The 19406-nt window shown below is 42.1% G+C and overlaps 1 protein-coding gene across 1 annotated transcript in view; it reads right to left on the bottom strand.

The window, feature by feature from the left end:
* Positions 1–3542: 3542 nt before the first annotated feature.
* Positions 3543–19406, bottom strand: part of LOC136879165 (RYamide receptor) — a 258716-nt gene continuing 242852 nt past the window's right edge. The window contains exons 7-8 of the mRNA XM_067152925.2: positions 18589–18712; positions 3543–3907 (exon numbers count right to left, since the gene is read on the bottom strand). Of these exons, the coding sequence (XP_067009026.2) occupies positions 3831–3907; positions 18589–18712 (201 nt within the window). The 3' untranslated portion in view covers positions 3543–3830. The remainder of the gene's footprint in view (positions 3908–18588; positions 18713–19406) is intronic.

Genomic DNA, 19406 nt, shown 5'->3' with positions numbered 1-19406 from the left:
GTGGGGCATATTTTCAGCTCTGAGGTTGACGATGGAGATAAGACAGGGATTTTAAATATGTAGTATGTATACCACCAGCGGTACGTGAATGGTGGGGAAAATTCATAGATGAAATGTAAAAATGTGGTCTGATTTCAAATGCGCACCCAATCTGCAACTAACTTATGCGGAAATTGTTAATGCCATTTTTTTCTATACAAATAAAAATCAAAGGAAAGCGAAGTTATCGCCTGCAGATTACGAGGTGACACGTGGTCAGAAGGACGAATTCTTTCGATCGTTATTCTTGGCTTTCTAGATAGCGACTGGCATCTCATAGCCCGATACATCCTGGATTATTGTGTAAGTACCGCAAAGAGTCACAGTTTCAACCTCTAAAAATATTTTAATCAAGTAGTTTTATTGCTTCGTTGTCCTATTCTTTGGCTGAATGGTCAGCGTCGAGGTTTTCGGTTCAGAGGTCCTCGGGATCGATTCCTGACTGGATGGGATATTTCAGTCGCATATGGTTCATTCCTAACTGAGTTGTTGTGTTTGTCCCATTACTCTGCCCTTCACACACGCACACACACATACATTACACTACCGGGCGAGTTGGTCGTGCGGTCAAAGCCGCGCGGCTGTGAGCTAGCATCCGGGAGATAGTGCCCAATACACTTACCTTCATTCAACACATCACATTCCAATCAACCACAGAAACATACAATCTTCTATTTATTCTATATTCTGTCTATTCTATCTGTCATTCACAGTGATGTTTAGAAAACGACCGGGCGAGTTGGGCATGTGGTTAGGGGCACACAGCTGTGAGCTTGCATCTGGGAGATAGTGGGTTCGAACCCCACCATCGACAGCCCTGAAGATGGTTTTCTGTGGTTTTCCATTTTTGCACCAGGTAAATGCTGGGGCTGTACCTTAATTAAGGCCACGGCCGCTTCCTTCCAACTCCTAGGCCTTTCCTACCCCATCGTCGCCAAAAGACCTATCTGTGTCACTGCAACGTAAATCCACTAGCAAAAAAAAATATTATACTACGAATTGCCACAGAAATACACGCAATAGTGAGTATATCTCCCCACACATGATTCATTACAGGCATTGAGGAATATCGCCGTAAAATACAGCCACGTCCATATGTGCTACGCAGTTTGCACTTGCTACGTCACCAAGGTGCACGAAAGAAGTCCTATTGCTACGTCGACAACATACTATCTAACAATTTCTTTAAAAATATAAAACTCGTGGTCGTGAGAGATTCATTGCTTTTCTTGTAAATAACACATAAAAAAACGCAACTGGTTCCAATTTCAGGTGGTAAAACATTCCCATTTTCTCATTTTATTTCTTTCAATTTGTTTTACATCACACCGACACAAACAGGTCTTATGGTGACGATGGGATGGGAAAGGCCTAAGAGTGGGAAAGAAGCGGCCGTGGTCTTAATTAGGATACAGCCCCACCATTTGTCTGGTGTCAAAATGGGCAGCCACGGAAACTCATCTTCAGGACTGCCGATGGTGGGGTTCGAACCCACTATCTCCCAGATGCAAGCTCACAGCTGTGTGCCCCTAACCACATGCCCAACTTGCCCGGTCGTTTTCTAAACATCACTGTGAATGACAGACAGAATATAGAATAAATAGAAGATTGTATGTTTCTGTGGTTGATTGGAATGTGATGTGTTGAATGAAGGTAAGTGTGTTTAGACGAACAAAATTTCCCAGTCCCCTTACCGATGAAATTAACCATGCAGTTAAAATCCTTGGCCCGGCCAGGAATCCAACGCCGAACTCTCTGAACTGAAGGTCAGCAGGCTGCCCATTCACATAAGGAGCCGGACACTTATGATCTACATGTTAAACGAAATATTGAACAAAGTTGATGGTAGAATTATGCAAATTTTTGCAAGCGTGCATTCTTCAGGACATTTTTCTTATTTACAACAAAATACGAAGTCCGGCTCCATCGCTAAATTGTTAGCGTGCAGGCCTTTGGTTCAGAGGGACCTGGGTTCGATTCCCGGCCAGGTAGGATATTTTAACCATAAATGTTTAATTCCCTTGGCTCGGGGACTGGATATTTGTGCTGTCCCCAACATCCCTGCAACTCACACACCACATATAACACTATTCTCCACCACAATAACACGCAGTTACCTACACATGGCAGATGCCGCCCACCCACATCGGAGGGTCTGCCTTACAAGGGCTACACCCGGCTAGAAATAGCCACACGAAATTATTATACCAAATATGAAGCAAGCTTAAAAAATGTATACTTACCCTATGCAACAGAGACTGGAATATATACGTTGAAAATTTGAAGACAATACCACCATTACTTTCTAAACTGAGTGTTCCAAAATTCCGAAAACCACAACCTGAGAAAAATGAGCTTAAAACTTAAGAAACACAAAATCATATAACATACCTCGATAAGAACTCTCGTCCAGATTAGATCCCTGAAACTTTATTTTAGGTTCTGTAATGTTTTATGACGTCCGCCTCATTGGTGTAGTGGTTACTGGGATTAGCTGCCACCCTCGGCGGCACGGGTTCGATTCCCGGCACTGCCACGAAATTTGAATAGTGGTACGAGGGATGGAATGGGGTCCACTCAGCCTAGGGAGGTCAACTGAGTAGAGGGGTGTTCGATTCCCTCCTGAGCCATCTTCAAAGTGCTTTTTCGTGGTGTCCCACTTCTCCTCCAGGCAAATGCCGGGATGGTACCTATATAAGGCAACAGCCGCTTCCTTCCCTCTTCCTTGTCTATCCCGTTCAAACTCCCTCCCCCCCCCCGACTCCTGTTCAGCTTAGCAGTTGAGGCCGCCTGGACGAGGTACTGGTCATCGTCCCTAGTTGTATCCCCGACTCAAAGTCTCACGCTCCAGGACACTGCCCTTGAGGCGGTAGAGGTGGGACCCCTCGTTGAGTCTTAGGGAAAAACCAACCCTGGAGGGTAAACGAATTGAGAAAGAAAGAAGAAAGAATGTTTTTATCACAGTGCATATGAAATTTTCTCCTTCATGTGGGATACCTTCAGAAACTCTGAGTGGAATTTCTAGCGACCCAAGCTACAAATCTGAAACACTACAAGGATGAATGGGGACGTAACATTGTGCACACAACAAACACAACCAGTTTTAATGCACGTGTAATGCATTCCATAGGACCTCGGAATGTGCTTTAGAAAGGAAAAAAGATATAAAAATAACACACAAAAAACAACAAAAATTTCGAAAATGTTGTCCGACTCGGGATTGGTCCCCTTAAAGATGATGATGTAGCTACATTATCCACATGAATTTATTATTATTATTATTATTATTATTATTATTATTATTATTATTATTATTATTATTATTATTATTATTATTATTATTAACATAATTTGACCACTTCTTCCTTATACATTCTCAGAGTCAAAATAACACTACATTACTTTTTTCGCTGATCTCGTGTAAGATGCTGACTCTAAATTTAAACGGGTACAGACTTTACAATGTTACAAGGTTTATGGAAGAATATCCTTTATTTGTGGGATACCATAAAATCTGTTGTAGAAGGATTAGACAAACAATTCAATGATACAACACCAGTCTGAAGGTAACATAGAACAAAGGGGTACATTTTTGGTAATTCTGAATAGTTCAACCTTTATGCTTAAACAGTCCTTCAAATGGAGGGTGACCTGTATCTTATAACAAAATTAAATTTGAGTGACAAGTTTAAAGTGACATCAAGAAAAATCTTATGGGGGGATTTGGTCATGATTGTTATTGAACAAATAGGGTAAAACAACGAGTTTGTTTTCGTTTAGAGACGTATTTCTTATTTATATGGAGGTGAGAGTTTTCCGGATGGCGTTGTTGCAAATGTGACTTCTGCGCGTCGGCCACTGGAAGAACCTGAAATCCAAGCACACACAGACGTTAGGAAAGATAGACACAATGCATATGAGGGTGAAGTGTCAGGCAATGATACATTTCGAAATTAATTTTTATAAATATTTATATACAGGATGAATCACACAAAACTTACACCCCAAATATTTATGAAATGAAAGGTGCTATTGACGTGCTGTTTTCACAGATATTAAGCGTAACCAAGGACTCATGATTGTAGTACATACACTGATATTACCAGTTAATAGCATGCGTATTAACGCCCAACAGTTGAACAAGCGTGGTCCAAAGTAGGCCCAATCGAACTAAGAATTATAAGAATAAGAAGAAATACACATTTTAATCATTATTAAAATCTGTGTATGGGCTGCAATCATGAGCCCTTGGTTACAATTAATTTCTGTGAAAACAGCACGTCATTAGCACCTTCCACTTCAGAAATGCTGTATTTGGGGTAAAAGTTTTATGTGATTCACCCTACGTGTATGAAAAGTATATTCAATTGGCTAAAAGTAACATTTCTTCAAATGGAACGATATCTATTCACATTAACAGAATAAAAGTAAATTGGAATGCCAATGGTGTACTTTTACAGGATTCCAGTAGAAGTAGATTACTAGCTATCCTAGTTTGAACATTGTAAATACCAGCAGTTGTCTGCTCCATATGTCAGAACTAACTTAAGAAAAAGTTAATAAACAAATTCTTTGGATTCTGAAGAATAGAAATAATAATTAGCCTTCAAAGGTTGTTTTCAAAATGATGACTACCAGCTTGAAATACAAACTTGTAGTCTGCCGTGTAAATATCGCTGCACCCATTCCAGCATTTCAGCGCAGGCAGCAGTAATACGTCATTTCTTATCATCATCTGCAGTCGGTATGCCCTTGTAAACAGTGTCGTTTAGTTTTCTTCAGGGGAAAAATCTAAAGGTCTCAAATCTGGTGAACGGGGCGGCCAAGCTACAAGTACCCTTCGTCCAATCCAACGACTTGGAAACAATCGGTGGAGACAATCTGTAATACGTTGTGCACTATGCGCTGGACAGCCATCATGCTGATACCACATGTTCCTCCTAGACTGCAGTGAAACGTCCTCTAACCTCTGTGGAAATTCGTCTGTTACAAGGTTGAGGTACTTTTGAGAATCCAGTGTTCCTTCCATGAAACGAAAGCCTGTGAACTGATGGCTCACTATTCCTCACCACACATTTGAACTCCATGACATTCCACTTGACGGAGCAAATTGGGGATTGTTTACGGCCCAATAGCGCATGTTTCAGAGGTTTGATTGGCGATGATTTTTATATGTTGTTTCTTCACTAAAAAAGATAATTATAAATCTGGTATACTTTGTCTTAATGCCCATGTACAAAAGTTAACGCGATTCTCAAAATGGTTTCCATTCAGCTCTTTATGGATACAGACATGATTCGGATGGAACTAATGACGGTGTAGGGCGCACAATACACATACCTGATTGATGTCACTTCCTCGTACGATTGCGGATCTACGGCAACAGCTGCTGGAACATTAATTTCACCCTCTTTCAATGTCACTAGTTTGTTTACGTTAAGTTTTACATTTGTTACACTTCGAGGTTCACGTAATAGATTGAAGAGGTTCACCGAGCGAGTTGGACGCGCGGTTAGGTTCGTGTAGCTGGGAGCTTGGATTCGGGAGATGCAGGGCTCGAATCCCACCGTCGGCAGCCCTGAAGATGGTTTTCCGTGGTTTCCCATTTTCACACCAGGCGAATGCTGGGGCTGTTTCTTAAGTAAGGCCACGGACGCTATCTTCCCAGTCATAGCCCTTTGCCATCTTTGGGTCGCCGAAATCCTTGGATGTGTTAGTGCGACGTGAAATCACTAGCAAAAAAGAAAGAGGTTCATAAATAATATTGTCGAAATGGGTCACGTAAACTCGGATAGCGTTCCGCGTACAGAGCACAAGAACGAAAAATATTCTTCCTAAATTCCCCATATAGCATTAACATGTCGGTATTTTCAGGATTGGTAAATACCATCTTCCACTACGTCCTACTTCTGAAACTATAACAAAGTAACTGAGAAGGAAGTCGCAATGCAATCAGTGTAAAACTACTTGCAAACTACTTTCATTAGAATCCTCAAAAAATCACCATTGACATTTTAATTTACTCTACTTATTCCATTGTTCCATTTGAAAAGACTGATCAATCGCCTGTTCATTTTCTGGCAGAACAACAAGATTCGTACTAGTTGGCTGAAAGAAACTGAGAAGGACATTATAGAACTAGGAATATCAGATCTTCAAGATAGATCGTCTGTACGACATACCCATGATTTCAGGAAAACCCCGGAATGAAGGTACCCCTTCGACAGATGAAAGGAAGGAGTTACACCGGCAGAAAATAAGACAATACTGGGCACAGATTAAAGCCCAACAGTTGAACAAGCGTAGTCCAAAGTAGGCCCAATCGAACTAAGAAGAAGAAGAAATACACATTCTAATAATTATTAAAATCTGTTTACGGGCTGCAATCATGAGCCCTTGGTTACAATTCATTTCTGTGAAAACAGCACGTCAATAGCACCTTACATTTCAGAAATACTGTATTTGGGGTAAAAGTTTTATGTGATTCACCCTAGGTGTATGAAAAGTATATTCAATTGGCTAAAAGTATCTTACTTACATTTCCAGGAGGTAAATGTTCATGCTATGCTATCTCTTCCAAATGTTATTTGACAATCCTCTACTCGTTAATATTGTGAACGCATTATAGTATTCAAAAATATTCATTTGAGGAATAATTATTTTTAAACTTAAGTAGATATGAATACAACTGAATGAGGTCTTTATTGTAACATGAGCAGCCAGTTTTATTCACAACAATCACCTCGAAACAGGTAAATTTACAACACTCGAGACAGGCATTTCTTTGATGAAATGAAATGAAATGGTGTATGGCTTTTAGTGCCGGGAGTGTCCGAGGACATGTTCGGCTCGCCAGGTGCAGGTCTTTTGATTTAACCCCCCTAGGCGACCTAGGCGCCGTGATGTGGATGAAATGATGATGAAGACGACACATACTCCAAGTCCCCGTGCCAGCGAAATTAACCAATAATGGTTAAAATTTTCGACCCTGCCGGGAATCGAACCCGGGACCCCTATGACCCAAGGCCAACACGCTAACCCTTTAGCCATTGAGCCGGACATTTCTTTGATGCTCCAAGCTCTTACAACGCTTTAAATACTTGCACGAAAATATTGCCATGCGCATTTTTTTCGTTCCCTTGAATCGCCAGTTTCTTTTCATTTTACCAGGATTTTCGAATGATTGAGCCAACAAACGAAGTTTTTCACTGATCAGTAGTCCGCCTCCGTAGCGTAACGGTTAGTATTATTAGCTGCCGTCCTCGGGTGTCCGGGATTAATTCTCAGTACTGCCAGAAATTTAAGATTGGCAGGAGGACTGCTGTGTGGTTAAAATGGTACACGCAGTTGAAAAGGGCTGCACGCATTTACCTTCTATTGATCAGTAAACCCGGCAAGATGTTCACTAGCATTTTGGAAAGGAGGGTGCGATTAGTGATTGAGATTAAATTTCACTAAAACCAATTTGATTGCAGACCAGAGAGGGGCTGATCAGGGCAAGAAATTTCGTGTGTGCCAATTAATTGAAAAGTATTACGATATGATAGACATTTATGTTCAATTAATTATCATTGATCTGCATTTGCGTCCTGTAGCCCAGGAGGGAGATTCCCTATCAATTCTTTACTTGGTCCTTTCTTAAACGATTTCAACATACGATCATTATAGAGACCGTTATGCCTTTCAGCGTTCAGTCTAAAAGTCTCCGTGATATACTAAACGTCGCCACAATCCTCTATTTGCAACTAGTGCTGTGGCCTCATTTAGTTCTATACCTCTTATCTTTAAATCGTTAGAAACAGAGTCTAACCATCATCGTCTTGGCCTCCCTCTACTTCTCTTACCCTCATAACAGAGTCCATTGTCCTCCTAGGTAACCTATCCTCCTCCATTCGCCTCTCATGACCCCACCATCAAAGCCCATTTATGCGTACAGCATCATCCATTGAGTTCATTCCTGCCTTTATTTCCCCCCATTCCGAGTACCCTCCTGTCATTGTTCCCACCTATTTGTACCAGCAATCATTCTCGCTACTTCCATGTCTGTTACTCCTAACGTATGCAGAAGATATCCTGAGTCTACCAGCTTTCACTCCTGTAAAGCGAAGTAGGTCTGAAAACAGACCGATGTAAAGATAGTTTCGTCCGGGAGCTGACTTCCTTCTTACAGAATACTGTTGACCGCAACTGCGAGCTCACTGCATTGGCTTTACTGCACCTTGATTCAATCTCACTTACTATATTAGCATCCTGGGAGAGCATACATACTGAATACTTGAAATTATCGACCTGTTCCAGCTTTCTATCACCAATCTGACTTTCAGTTCTCTTGGATTTCTTACCTACCGACGTCAATTTATTTTTCGAGAAGCAAATGTTCATACCATACTCATTGCACCTCTTATCAAGTTCCAAGATATTATATTGCAGGCTTTCGGCACAGTCTGCCATTAAGACCAAGTCGTCAGCATAGGCCAGACTGCTTAATACATTTCCACCTAACTGAATCCCTCCCTGCCATTTTATACCTTTCAGCAGATGATCCATGTAAACTGCGAACAACAAAGGTGAAAGGTTGCTCCTTGTCTAACCCCTGTAAGTACCCCGAATCAAAAACTCATTCTACCACCAATTCTCACTGCAGCCCAATTGTCAACATAAGAGCCTTTGATTGATTTTAATAATCTACCCATAGTCTACTAGTATGGCGAATATATTTCCCTCGGTACCCTGTAATATGCTTTCTATAGATCTACGAAACATAAACATAACTGTCTATTCCTCCCGTAGCATTTTTCAGTTACCTGATGCATACTGAAAATCTGATCCTGACAGCCCCTCTCTGGTCTGAAACCACACTGGTTTTCATCCAACTTCCTCTCAACGACTGATCACACCCTCGGTTCCAAGATGCTAGTGAATACTTTGCCTGGTATACTAATCAATGAGATACCTCGATAGTTGTTGCAATCCTTCAGGTTCACTTGTTTATATATAGGTGCAATTATTGTTTTTGTCCAGTCTGAAGGTACATTTTCAACACTGCATGCTAATCTTACTACTCTATGAAGCCATTTCATCCCTGCCTTCCCACTATACTTCACCATTCCAGGTCTAATTTCATCTATTCCTTTTGCTTTATGACAATGGAGTTTATTTATTATCTTTTCCACTTCCTCAAGCATAGTTTCACCAACATCATTTTCCTCCTCCCCATGAGCTCGATTGTTCTTGACACCAGTATGAAAATTTCCTTTTAGGTTGAGAAGATTTTCAAAATATTCCCTCCACCTGTCCAGTGATTCTCTGGGATCTATTATGAGTCCTCCTAAATGACCCAAAACACTGTTCACTTCCATTTCCCTCCCTTCCTAAGGTTCTTCATTACTGTCCCTGCTGCTTGACCTGGCCTTTCCAGGTTATTACCAGAATCTTCCCACGACTTCTCTTTGGATTCAACAACTATTTTTTTCGCACTGTTTCTTTCATCTACGTCTGCATCAGCCCTTGTTCGGAGCCATTTCTGATAAGTCTTCCTTTTACGTTTACAATCTGCTCTCATTTTCCATTCTACCAAGATGTTCGCATTTTCCCATATTTACACACAGTTGTTCCTTGCTGTTTCTACTGCAACATCCGCTGAAAAAGAATTCCATTCTCTATTTCCTCTTCTGTAAATAACTATATGCCTCAATTTGTCCTCATTTGTTTCGTAGGTTAGTACAAAGTGAAATTGAATCAAGGTGCAGCAAAGCTAATGCAGTGACATTGTACTTCAGCAATATTCTTCAAGAAAGTGGTCAGCTGCAGGACAAAAATATCTTTACACCACTCTGTTTTCAGACCGACTTCGCTGTACGAGAGTGCAAGTTGTGTGTACTCAAAATTTCGTATCCATAAGTTAGAAGAAACAGACATGAAAGTAGCAACTATGATCGCAAGTACAAACAGGTGGGGGAGGGTTGTCAATGGCAGGGGGCAGTCAGTTTGAGGAGATAAAGACTAATTGGATGGATGAAATTATACGCATCACCGGCTTTGTCGCACGGAACATATGAGGTGAATAGATTAGGATAAGGTACCTAGAAGAGTAATGAGTTCAGTCATGGAGGGTACGAGAAGTAGAGGGAGATCAAGGCGGCGATAGTTAGACTCAGTTTCTAATGATTTAAAGATAAGAGGTGAGGAACTAAACGACGCCACAGGGCTAGTTACAAATAAAGGAATTGGAGGTGTTTAGTTAATTCACACAGGCTTGCAGACTGAACGCTGAAAGGCATAACAGTCTATAATGAAGATGTATGTATGTATGTTAAAATATTTAAAATTCGGTAATATATTTCTTTTCTACTCGTGGATTAAATTCCAAAAATCCCCGCAGTACTCATATGGTATGAGGGCCTATGACGCTGTTGATGGTGATTCGTCCATCGTATGGGGACCTTGAGCAGACCCCTTGGTGGTATTCGACAGGAGTAGGCTATGTGCCGGAACCGGGTTTCACGCTCTCCCTTCCTACTATTATATATCACGTCATTCGTTGCATCTCATTAACTCCTCTGATGAGGTTGACGTCAGGAACGGCATCCGGTCATAAAACACGCCACGACAGATTCATCTCACATCATACTCGACCCCGTAGGGAAACGGGACATGGATTGAGCAAACGAACATTTCAAGTGGAAAATAACTTGGTCGGATATGCCATATTCTTATCTGGTACTGTTAAATTTTAATCTCATGAACAACTATTTTATTCCTTTTCTTGAGTAAAGAATTAAGTGAAATGTCCCTCTTTTTTTAAAAAATCACATCACCGTATGTTAGGTCACATTATGTGTGAATTCCCTTGCTGTGTTGTAATTATGTTACATTACCAATATTTTATCTTCAGGTTATTTTAGTCCTATGTATGTTAAACACGTGTCCCGTTTCTGAACGGGGTCTCGTGTGAAGTGAGATGAAACTTCTTGGCGAGGTTTAGTACCGGATGCTCTTCCCAATCAGAGGAGTTAACGAGATTAAATGAATGATATATAGCCGCCTCTGTGGTGTAGTGGTTAGCGTGATTAGCTGCCACCCCCGGAGGTCCGGGTTCGGTTCCCGGCTCTGCCACGAAATTTGAAAAGTGGTACGAGGGCTGGAACGGGGTCCACTCAGCCTCGGGAGGTCAACTGAGTAGAGGTGGGTTCGATTCCCACCTCAGCCATCCTCGAAGTGGTTTTCCGTGGTTTCCCCTCTTCACCTCCAGGCGAATGCCGGGATGGTACCTAACTTAAGGCCACGGCCGCTTCCTTCCCTCATCCTTGCCTATCCCTTCCAATCTTCCCATCCCCCTACAAGGCTCATGTTCACCATAGTAGGTGAGGCCGCTTGGGCGAGGTACTGGTCATACTCCCTGGTTGTATTCCCCGACCAAGAGTCTGAAGCTCCAGGACACTGCCCTTGAGGCGGTAGAGGTGGGATCCCTCGCTGAGTCCGAGGGAAAAGCCGAACCTGGAGGGTAAACAGATGATGATGATGATATATGATATTAGGAACGGAGAGGATGAATCCGGATACCGGCACACAGGCTACGCCTGTCGAATAGCACTATGGGCTCTGCTCAAGGGCTTACGAATCTATCCGACGGACGAATCACCATCAACAGCGTCATATCCCCTCACTCCATATTAGCTGCGGAGAGATTTGGAATTGAATCCAGGTTTTCGGCATGCAATCTAATGAAATGGCGTATGGCTTTCAGTGCCGGGGTGTGTCCGAGGACTTCGGCTCGCTAGTGCAGGTCTTTTGATTTGACGCACGCAGGCGACCTGCGCGTCTTGATGAGGATGAAATGATGATGAAGACAACACATACACCCAGTCCCCGTGCCAGGGGGATTAACTAATTATGTTCAAGATTACTGACCCTGGCAGGAATCGAACCCGGGATCCCTATGACGGAAGGCCAGTACGCTAACCGTTTAGCCATGGAGCCGGACATACAATCGAATGATTGAAAATTGTACATTACCACGTCTGTGACAGAATACATCGACGATGTCCCGTATTTGTGGTAAGACGCGATTAAAAGGTGAAACTCCAAGGGCTCCCTACTGGAGAGCATGGGTTGGCGACCGCACGTCCCCTACTTGAGTCTAATATTGCTCCTACCCAGTCGGCCAACATTCTGATGGTGAAATTTGGTTCAACCAACGGGACTCGAACCGGGCATTCACGGTGTCAAATCATGAAGCGACGCTTTAACGATCATGGTCACGAAGGGGTCTGGTTCTTTTAGTCTTGTTCTTTCGTTATTTTGTAACTCCTTGTTTTGGTATCATCATCATCATCATCATCATCTGTTTACCCTCCAGGTTCGGTTTTTCCCTCGGACTTAGCGAGGGATCCCACCTCTACCGCCTCAAGGGCAGTGTCCTGGAGCTTCAGACTCTTGGTCGGGGGATACAACTGAGGAGTATGACCAGTACCTCGCCCAGGCGGCCTCACCTGCTATGCTGAACAGGGGCCTTGTGGAGGGATGGGGAGATTGGAAGGGATAGGCAAGGAAGAGGGAAGGAAGAGGGAAGGAAGCGGCCGTGGCCTTAAGTTAGGTACCATCCCGGCATTCGCCTGGAGGAGAAGTGGGAAACCACGGAAAACAACTTCCAGGATGGCTGAGGTGGGAATCGAACCCACCTCTACTCAGTTGACCTCCCGAGGCTGAGTGGACCCCGTTCCAGCCCTCGTACCACTTTTTCAAATTTCGTGGCAGAGCCGGGAATCGAACCCGGGCCTCCGGGGGTGGCAGCTAATCACGCTAACCACTACACCACAGAGGCGGACTGTTTTGGTATAGTTTCTCTATTATCTCATTGCCGGGCTGAGTGGCTCAGACAGCGCTGGCCTTTGACTCCAACTTGGCAGGTTCGATCCTGGCCCAGTCCGGTGGTATTTGAAGGAGCTCAAATACATCAGCCTCGTGTCGGTAGATTTACTGCCACGTAAAAGAACTCCTACGGGACTAAATTCCGCCACCTCAGCGTCACCGGAAACCGTAAAAGTAGTTCGTGGGACGTAAAGGCAATAACATTATTAGACTATTATTATTTATCATCTTGTTTTCTTGTTACCATTTTGTTGTATTTCTTGTTGTTATTATGTAATGTGTGTTTATTGTTAATAATAATAATAATAATAATAATAATAATAATAATAATAATAATAATAATAATAATTGTACCGGGAGGTACACCGCAACGCCGCGCGTTCACAATAAGCGCTTTAATGAACTACCCTATCGGTCAAAAGATGAAATAGGTACCACATGAAGTTGAAACTTTAATCAGAAGATGTCACCACTGAAAAATCCAGTAATTTTGTTATTGTGAAGTTTCCTAAACTGACTGATTTCCTCCTTGTTTTGTTTGCTATACATCAAGAAGTTTGAACATTTCTCCATAGATGACACTACCAAAAACTCTGATCATGGTGCAAGGTGAAAGAACTTATAAATTTTGTATTTCTAGGTTGTCCATAACTGACTCTATGTGCATTTATTTTTGGATTGGCAACATTTCTTTTTCATTCCGCCAGTTTTGAATCTGGCCAATGAAAAATTTCTATAATAAATTTTCAACCTATCACAGTCTTTTTGTTCGATTTTGAGTGTAACTTTTGAACTTAAAAAATAGAATTGAGAGGGTGTGGCCGGTTTAGTCTTGAATTCTCTCGTACCTTCCCTGAGGGTATATAAGTTGCGGCTTTTCGGGTTTTCTTGTCAATTGAACATCGTCTCTCTCTCTCTCTCTCTCTCTCTGTGTGTGTGTGTGTGTGTGTGTGTGTGTGTGTGTTAAGGCAGGAGGAGGGGCCGCCTCTTTCTTCGGTCAGCAGAACATCTATAAGGTAATGCCCACGTAAAATCTATATTTCTAGCTACCTCTGCAGATTTATTCGAGGGGAAGGTCCAAGTCTTTAACTATGTAACAAACGTTTCTAAAATGTAAATCTTCTTTTGGCTAATGTAAGATTTTCACTAAGTTTTAACTGTAAATCGGGGTTAGAGAGTGAGTTACCCTCTCGAGCTCCCCTTGATTTTGGTTTGAGGTGGCTACGTTTTCGCAGCCTTTCGCTTCTATCTTGTATTAAAGTTATTTCCATTCGAGCCACCTCAGTAGTTTGGGACTAGCCCCAGTTTCATCGGCCGAGAGCCCTGTAGGTTTTTAAATTTTTCATTATCTTGGAGCACTGTGTACGCCTCCATTCAGTTTGTGTTCGGGCCGTTTATTTAACCTGTTCTTTTTCGCAAAGGCCCTGTAGGTTGGGTACTAGATAACCCTGTATAAAATTATTTTCAATTTGTAAGTTGTGCCTTGAGAGGCCAAAGATTGTAAGTTTTGGATGTTGCGTTGAGTAGGCGGGAAGAAACTGAGAGCCTGTTAGCTCTTTTTCTAAGTTTTGTAACAGTAAAGTGTGCCTTTGGGAGGCTAAATATAGTAATTTAGGGAGCAAGTGCTCTTGAATTAGGGGATTTCTGCCCTTAAATGAATAATACCACTTTCAATTGTAAATTTGTAACTTAGGGGCTTGAGCCCAGAATTATCAAGGTCTGAATCTTGAATTTTCCAATTTCTGAAATTGTCATTGTACCTGATGTTTCATTGTTATGAAAAATTGTTAAGTTTGAAGTTATAAAAAATGATAACCTTCAGTTCAAGTTTTAAATTCATTTTGATATTGTAGATAGACCCATTCACCCCGGCACCTTCTTTAACCTCTTTCTGCTCCACGGGTATCCCCGTAACAATAATATTAACAATAATAATAATTCTTTGTACTCACTCACTGCATCACCACATGAACATACAGTGTTTCTACAGACGACAGACGCCGCCTATTCTCGTCGGAGTGTTGCACCAGCCTACAGCTGCCCCACCTTGAGATGAGGTTGTTTCCACACCGATGTACAATTATTACAGAAATAGTAGGATGAGATGATTTCCTATACTTTGTTATTTTACGTCCCATTTTTATTTCTTATTTCACTCACAGAGGCAAAGAATTTTAGTGGATGCAATAACTCAACTAGCTTAATTTAATTTCATCACTGAATGTCTGGAGAGAGCTCTAGGGAGATGTTGGAAGATGCCATAAAAGTAGACGAGTGGCAGTGAATATAGGAAGGAAATGCGAGGAAACGTAAAAATGAGTCCGTCAATAGTCCGACCAAACGTCGCGCAAGGGCCGTTAAATAATAAAACTCCTAGGCTATGAATATTATATTCATTGTAAAATACGCCTCTCACTATCGACTGGGAAGTCTGTAAGCATGCCCAATAAATCAGACGCATTTTGTGTTGTTGTTGTTGTTTGAGTCATCAGTCCTGTGCTAACATTTTCATTCTTACATAACTGATACAGCTTACATCTGTTCTAATCTGCTAGTCATATTTGTACCTTGGTCTAACCCTACCGTTCTTACCACCTACATTTCCCTCAAAAACCAAGTCCTGGATGTCTTAAGATGTGTCCTATCATTCTATCTCTTCTTCTTGCCAAATTTTGCCAAATTGATCTCCTCTTACCAAATCGAATCACTATCTCTTAATTCATGATTCCATCTATCCATCTCACTTTCACCATTCTTCCGTAACACCACATTTCAAAATCTTCTATTCTCTTTCTTTCTGAGCTATTTATCGTCGATGTTTCTCTTCCATACAATGCCACGCTCCGAACGAAAGTCTTCAGAAACATCTTTCTAATTCCTACATCAATGTTCGAAGTGAGCAAATTTCTTTCATTAAGAAAGACCTTCCTCTCTTGTGCTAGTCTGCATGTTGTGTCCTACCATCGTTAGATATTTTACTTTCCCAAGTAACAATATTTATCTACTTCCTTTAAGATTTCGTTTCCTAATTTAATATAACACCGAGCTTGATAGCTGCAGTCGCTTAAGTGCGGCCAGTATCCAGTATTCGGGAGATAGTAGGTTCGAACCCCACTGTCGGCAGCCCTGAAAATGGTTTTCCGTGGTTTCCCATTTTCACACCAGGCAAATGCTGGGGCTGTACCTTAATTAAGGCCACGGCCGCTTCCTTCCCACTCCTAGCCCTTCCCTGTCCCATCGTCGCCACAAGACCTATCTGTGTCGGTGCGACGTAAAGCAACTAGCAAAAAAGAAATAAAATAATAATAATAATAATAATAATAATAATAATATTACCTGCGTCACCTAACTTCGTTCGATTGAAGTCCATTACTTTTGTTTTTGACTTATTTTATTTTCATCTTATACTTCTTATCCAAGACTCTATCCATACCATTCAGCAATTTCTCTAGAACTTCTGCATTCTCAGATAAAATATCAATATCATCGGCAAATCTCAGGGTTTTAATTTTCTCTCCTTGGATTGTGATTTCCTTTCCAAATTCCTCTTTGATTTCCTTTACTGCCTCTTCTATATAAACATTGATGTGGAGGGGAGACAAACTCTCTCACTCCTTTCTGGATTGCTGTTTCTTTTCAAAGCCTGCGATGCATTTTAGAGATATATATTTATTCGTAAATAAAAATACAGAGAGACAGAGAATGTTATATCTCTCATTCTGAGCTTTTTGAATGCTATTGTAACCTGTACCAAGAACGATTTTACGTACACGATCCAGTAAGTTCCTTTTCGTTCTCTTTTGTATATTGTCTGCAGATGAGGGACCATGCACCTTACGCTTACACTGGCTCACCATATTTCACTAGTCACGAACAACGGAGGCCGCTCAGGTGAGATAAGGAAACGCCTTGCCGTGGCCTACGTGGAACTGCAATATATGGAGGGGCAGAACCATCATCAAGAATACGAAACAGAAGCTTGTAAATCTGCTGATATTTCCACATACGCCGCAGAGACATAGACAGTTAAATCAGCTGGCAGGAAGGAAAAGGAAGAGCTGGGAATATGGGTCTATCGCCGAATACTGCGCATATGATGGACGGAACACCGAACCAACGCTTCAGTTCTTGAGGAGATCAGAGTCAAGGGCAGGCTCATGGAGAAGATCGATCGAGCATTCTTCAGATACTTTGGCCATATTTCAAGGAGGAAGGAAGCCATGGGGAAGATGGCGGTTGAAGGGAAAGCACCAGAAGGGCGAGAACCTACGAGATGGGTCTATCAGATAAGGACTATTATAATTAGTGTTCAGAAGTTTATGACCTAAAAAGTACAAAACATGCAAGCAATTATGCAATAAAAATGAGCCAAATATGATAAGAAAAGGTGAAATATGACTTAAGCCTTATAGGTATAGTTAGCAAGTAATAATAATAATGGCATATGGCCTCCGGAGAGGCCTTCTGCAGATCTTTTTCTCGTAGACTGCCTATTTTTTTTTTTTTTTTTGCTATTTGCTTTACGTCGCACTGACACAGATAGCTCTTATGGCGACGATGGGATAGGAAAGGCCTAGGAGTTGGAAGGAAGCGGCCGTGGCCTTAATTATGGTACAGCCCCGGCATTTGTCTGGTGTGAAAATGGGAAACCACGGAAAACCATCTTCAAGGCTGCCGACAGTGGGACTCGAACCAACTATCTCCCGATTAATGGATACTGGCCGCATTTAAGCGACTGCAGCTATCGAGCTCGGTAGACTGCCTATTAGGCGACCTGCATGTCTGTGAAGATGAGGGTCCTACCTAGGACGATTTCTAATGCTGAATACGCCACACAAACCCAGTCCCCGAGCCATTGGAATTAACCAACTAAGGTTAAAATCCTTGACCCGGGCGGGAATCGAATATGGGACCCTCTGGACCAAAGGCCAGCACGTTAACCATCTAGGCATGAAACCGGACAGTTAGCAAGTACTATAGTATTACTAACTAACGTGTCAGAAAATGATAAGAGGTAATACAGCAGACACATTTAATCATGCAAACTGACAGAGCTACTGTAGATAAACGAAAACTTCATTCATTCAGTATCATAGCCCTAAGGCACATTTCTTATTCCGTTTTCCTAAAAGTTAACCAAAAAGTGAACTATTAGCATGCTTTTTTGATATCTGTCGCCGTACGATCGTACATCAACTCTTTCTCGAAATCACATCTTCTAAACCTGCTACCTATCTCTTTCGGGAAAGTAAAGAAAAATTCATTTACTACAGTATTTTGAAATCCTGTGTTTGAAAATCGACGCAGAAAACATGTAGACTACCTCGTCAAAAAACAACGCCTCAATTTGAACAATCATTATCAAAATATAACCTAATATGACCTTGTTTCAGGAAAATTAACAAAAATGACTAAAGCAATAAAAATAGCCGAAATATGCATGTATATGCAGCATAAAATTGCTTTAAACAGTTACTTTTCAGATTTGGGGCAAAGTGACTCCAGGAATGAAATATGACTTTTCCTTAACATCCGAAACTTAATTATAATTATACAATAAATAAATACTTCGATGCTAGAGAAATGTGGACAGCAGATGAGCTATAATTTTAGTGACCTTTGTTTTGCCGCACATAACCTGTAACATTCAGTTGTCTATAATTCAGCATTGATACTCACCAGAGCTGGTCCGCTGTACGAGACACGTCGTAGCTCGAGTAGAGTTGCTGCGAAGACTGTCCCTGGGTTGTGGCTGTCCGTAACTCGATCTCCATTTTAGCGCTATCATCTCCTTGAGATCTGACTGCAACAAAGAATAATTTCCTGTCGACGTTAGAAAAAACTATGTGTAATTTCTCCGCTTCACGAGAAAACATACACTCCGGGAAAATGAATGAAAGAAAGGACACCTTGACCTCAGTGAATAAAGCCAGCCCTACTTTCACGGGACACTACGGGAGGGGAGTGCATGCGATGATCAAACGCGCAGCGCTGCGGACACCCCAGGAACCGAGTTTTCAGCCGTGGAATGTTGCAAGCTGCGCAACAGTTAGTCACCGCCAGAGCTAGTGACAGCCAGTTTGCCGTGGCTTGCGGAGCTCCGCCTGTGTCTGCAACATTGTTGGCATGCCGCGACAGCGTGTACGCGTACCGTTTGTGCAACTGACGGATTTTGAGAGAGGGCGTATAGTGGGCGGGGTGGTCGTACCACAGAATTGCGTAACACGTCTGGTAAGAGGTCTCCACAGTGCATCGATGTTGTTGCCAGTGATCAGCAGAGGGCACACATGCCCGTCGGCCTAGGTCCGGACAACGACGAGACAGAGATACACGCCAAGACCGTCGCATCTTACGAAGTGTCGTATTGGACCGCACCGCGACTTCACAACTAATTTGGGACACTGTTGCTCCGAGGACCATTTTCAGCAGTCTCTGTCAAGCAAGGCTACGATCCTGCTTGCCGTTAATGCGTCTTCCGCTCACGCCCCAACGTCGCG

This window comes from Anabrus simplex, chromosome 8 (genome assembly GCF_040414725.1).
Source record: "Anabrus simplex isolate iqAnaSimp1 chromosome 8, ASM4041472v1, whole genome shotgun sequence".
NCBI classification, from domain to species: Eukaryota; Metazoa; Arthropoda; class Insecta; order Orthoptera; family Tettigoniidae; genus Anabrus; species Anabrus simplex.
This window is presented reverse-complemented; position numbering and strand designations above follow the sequence as displayed.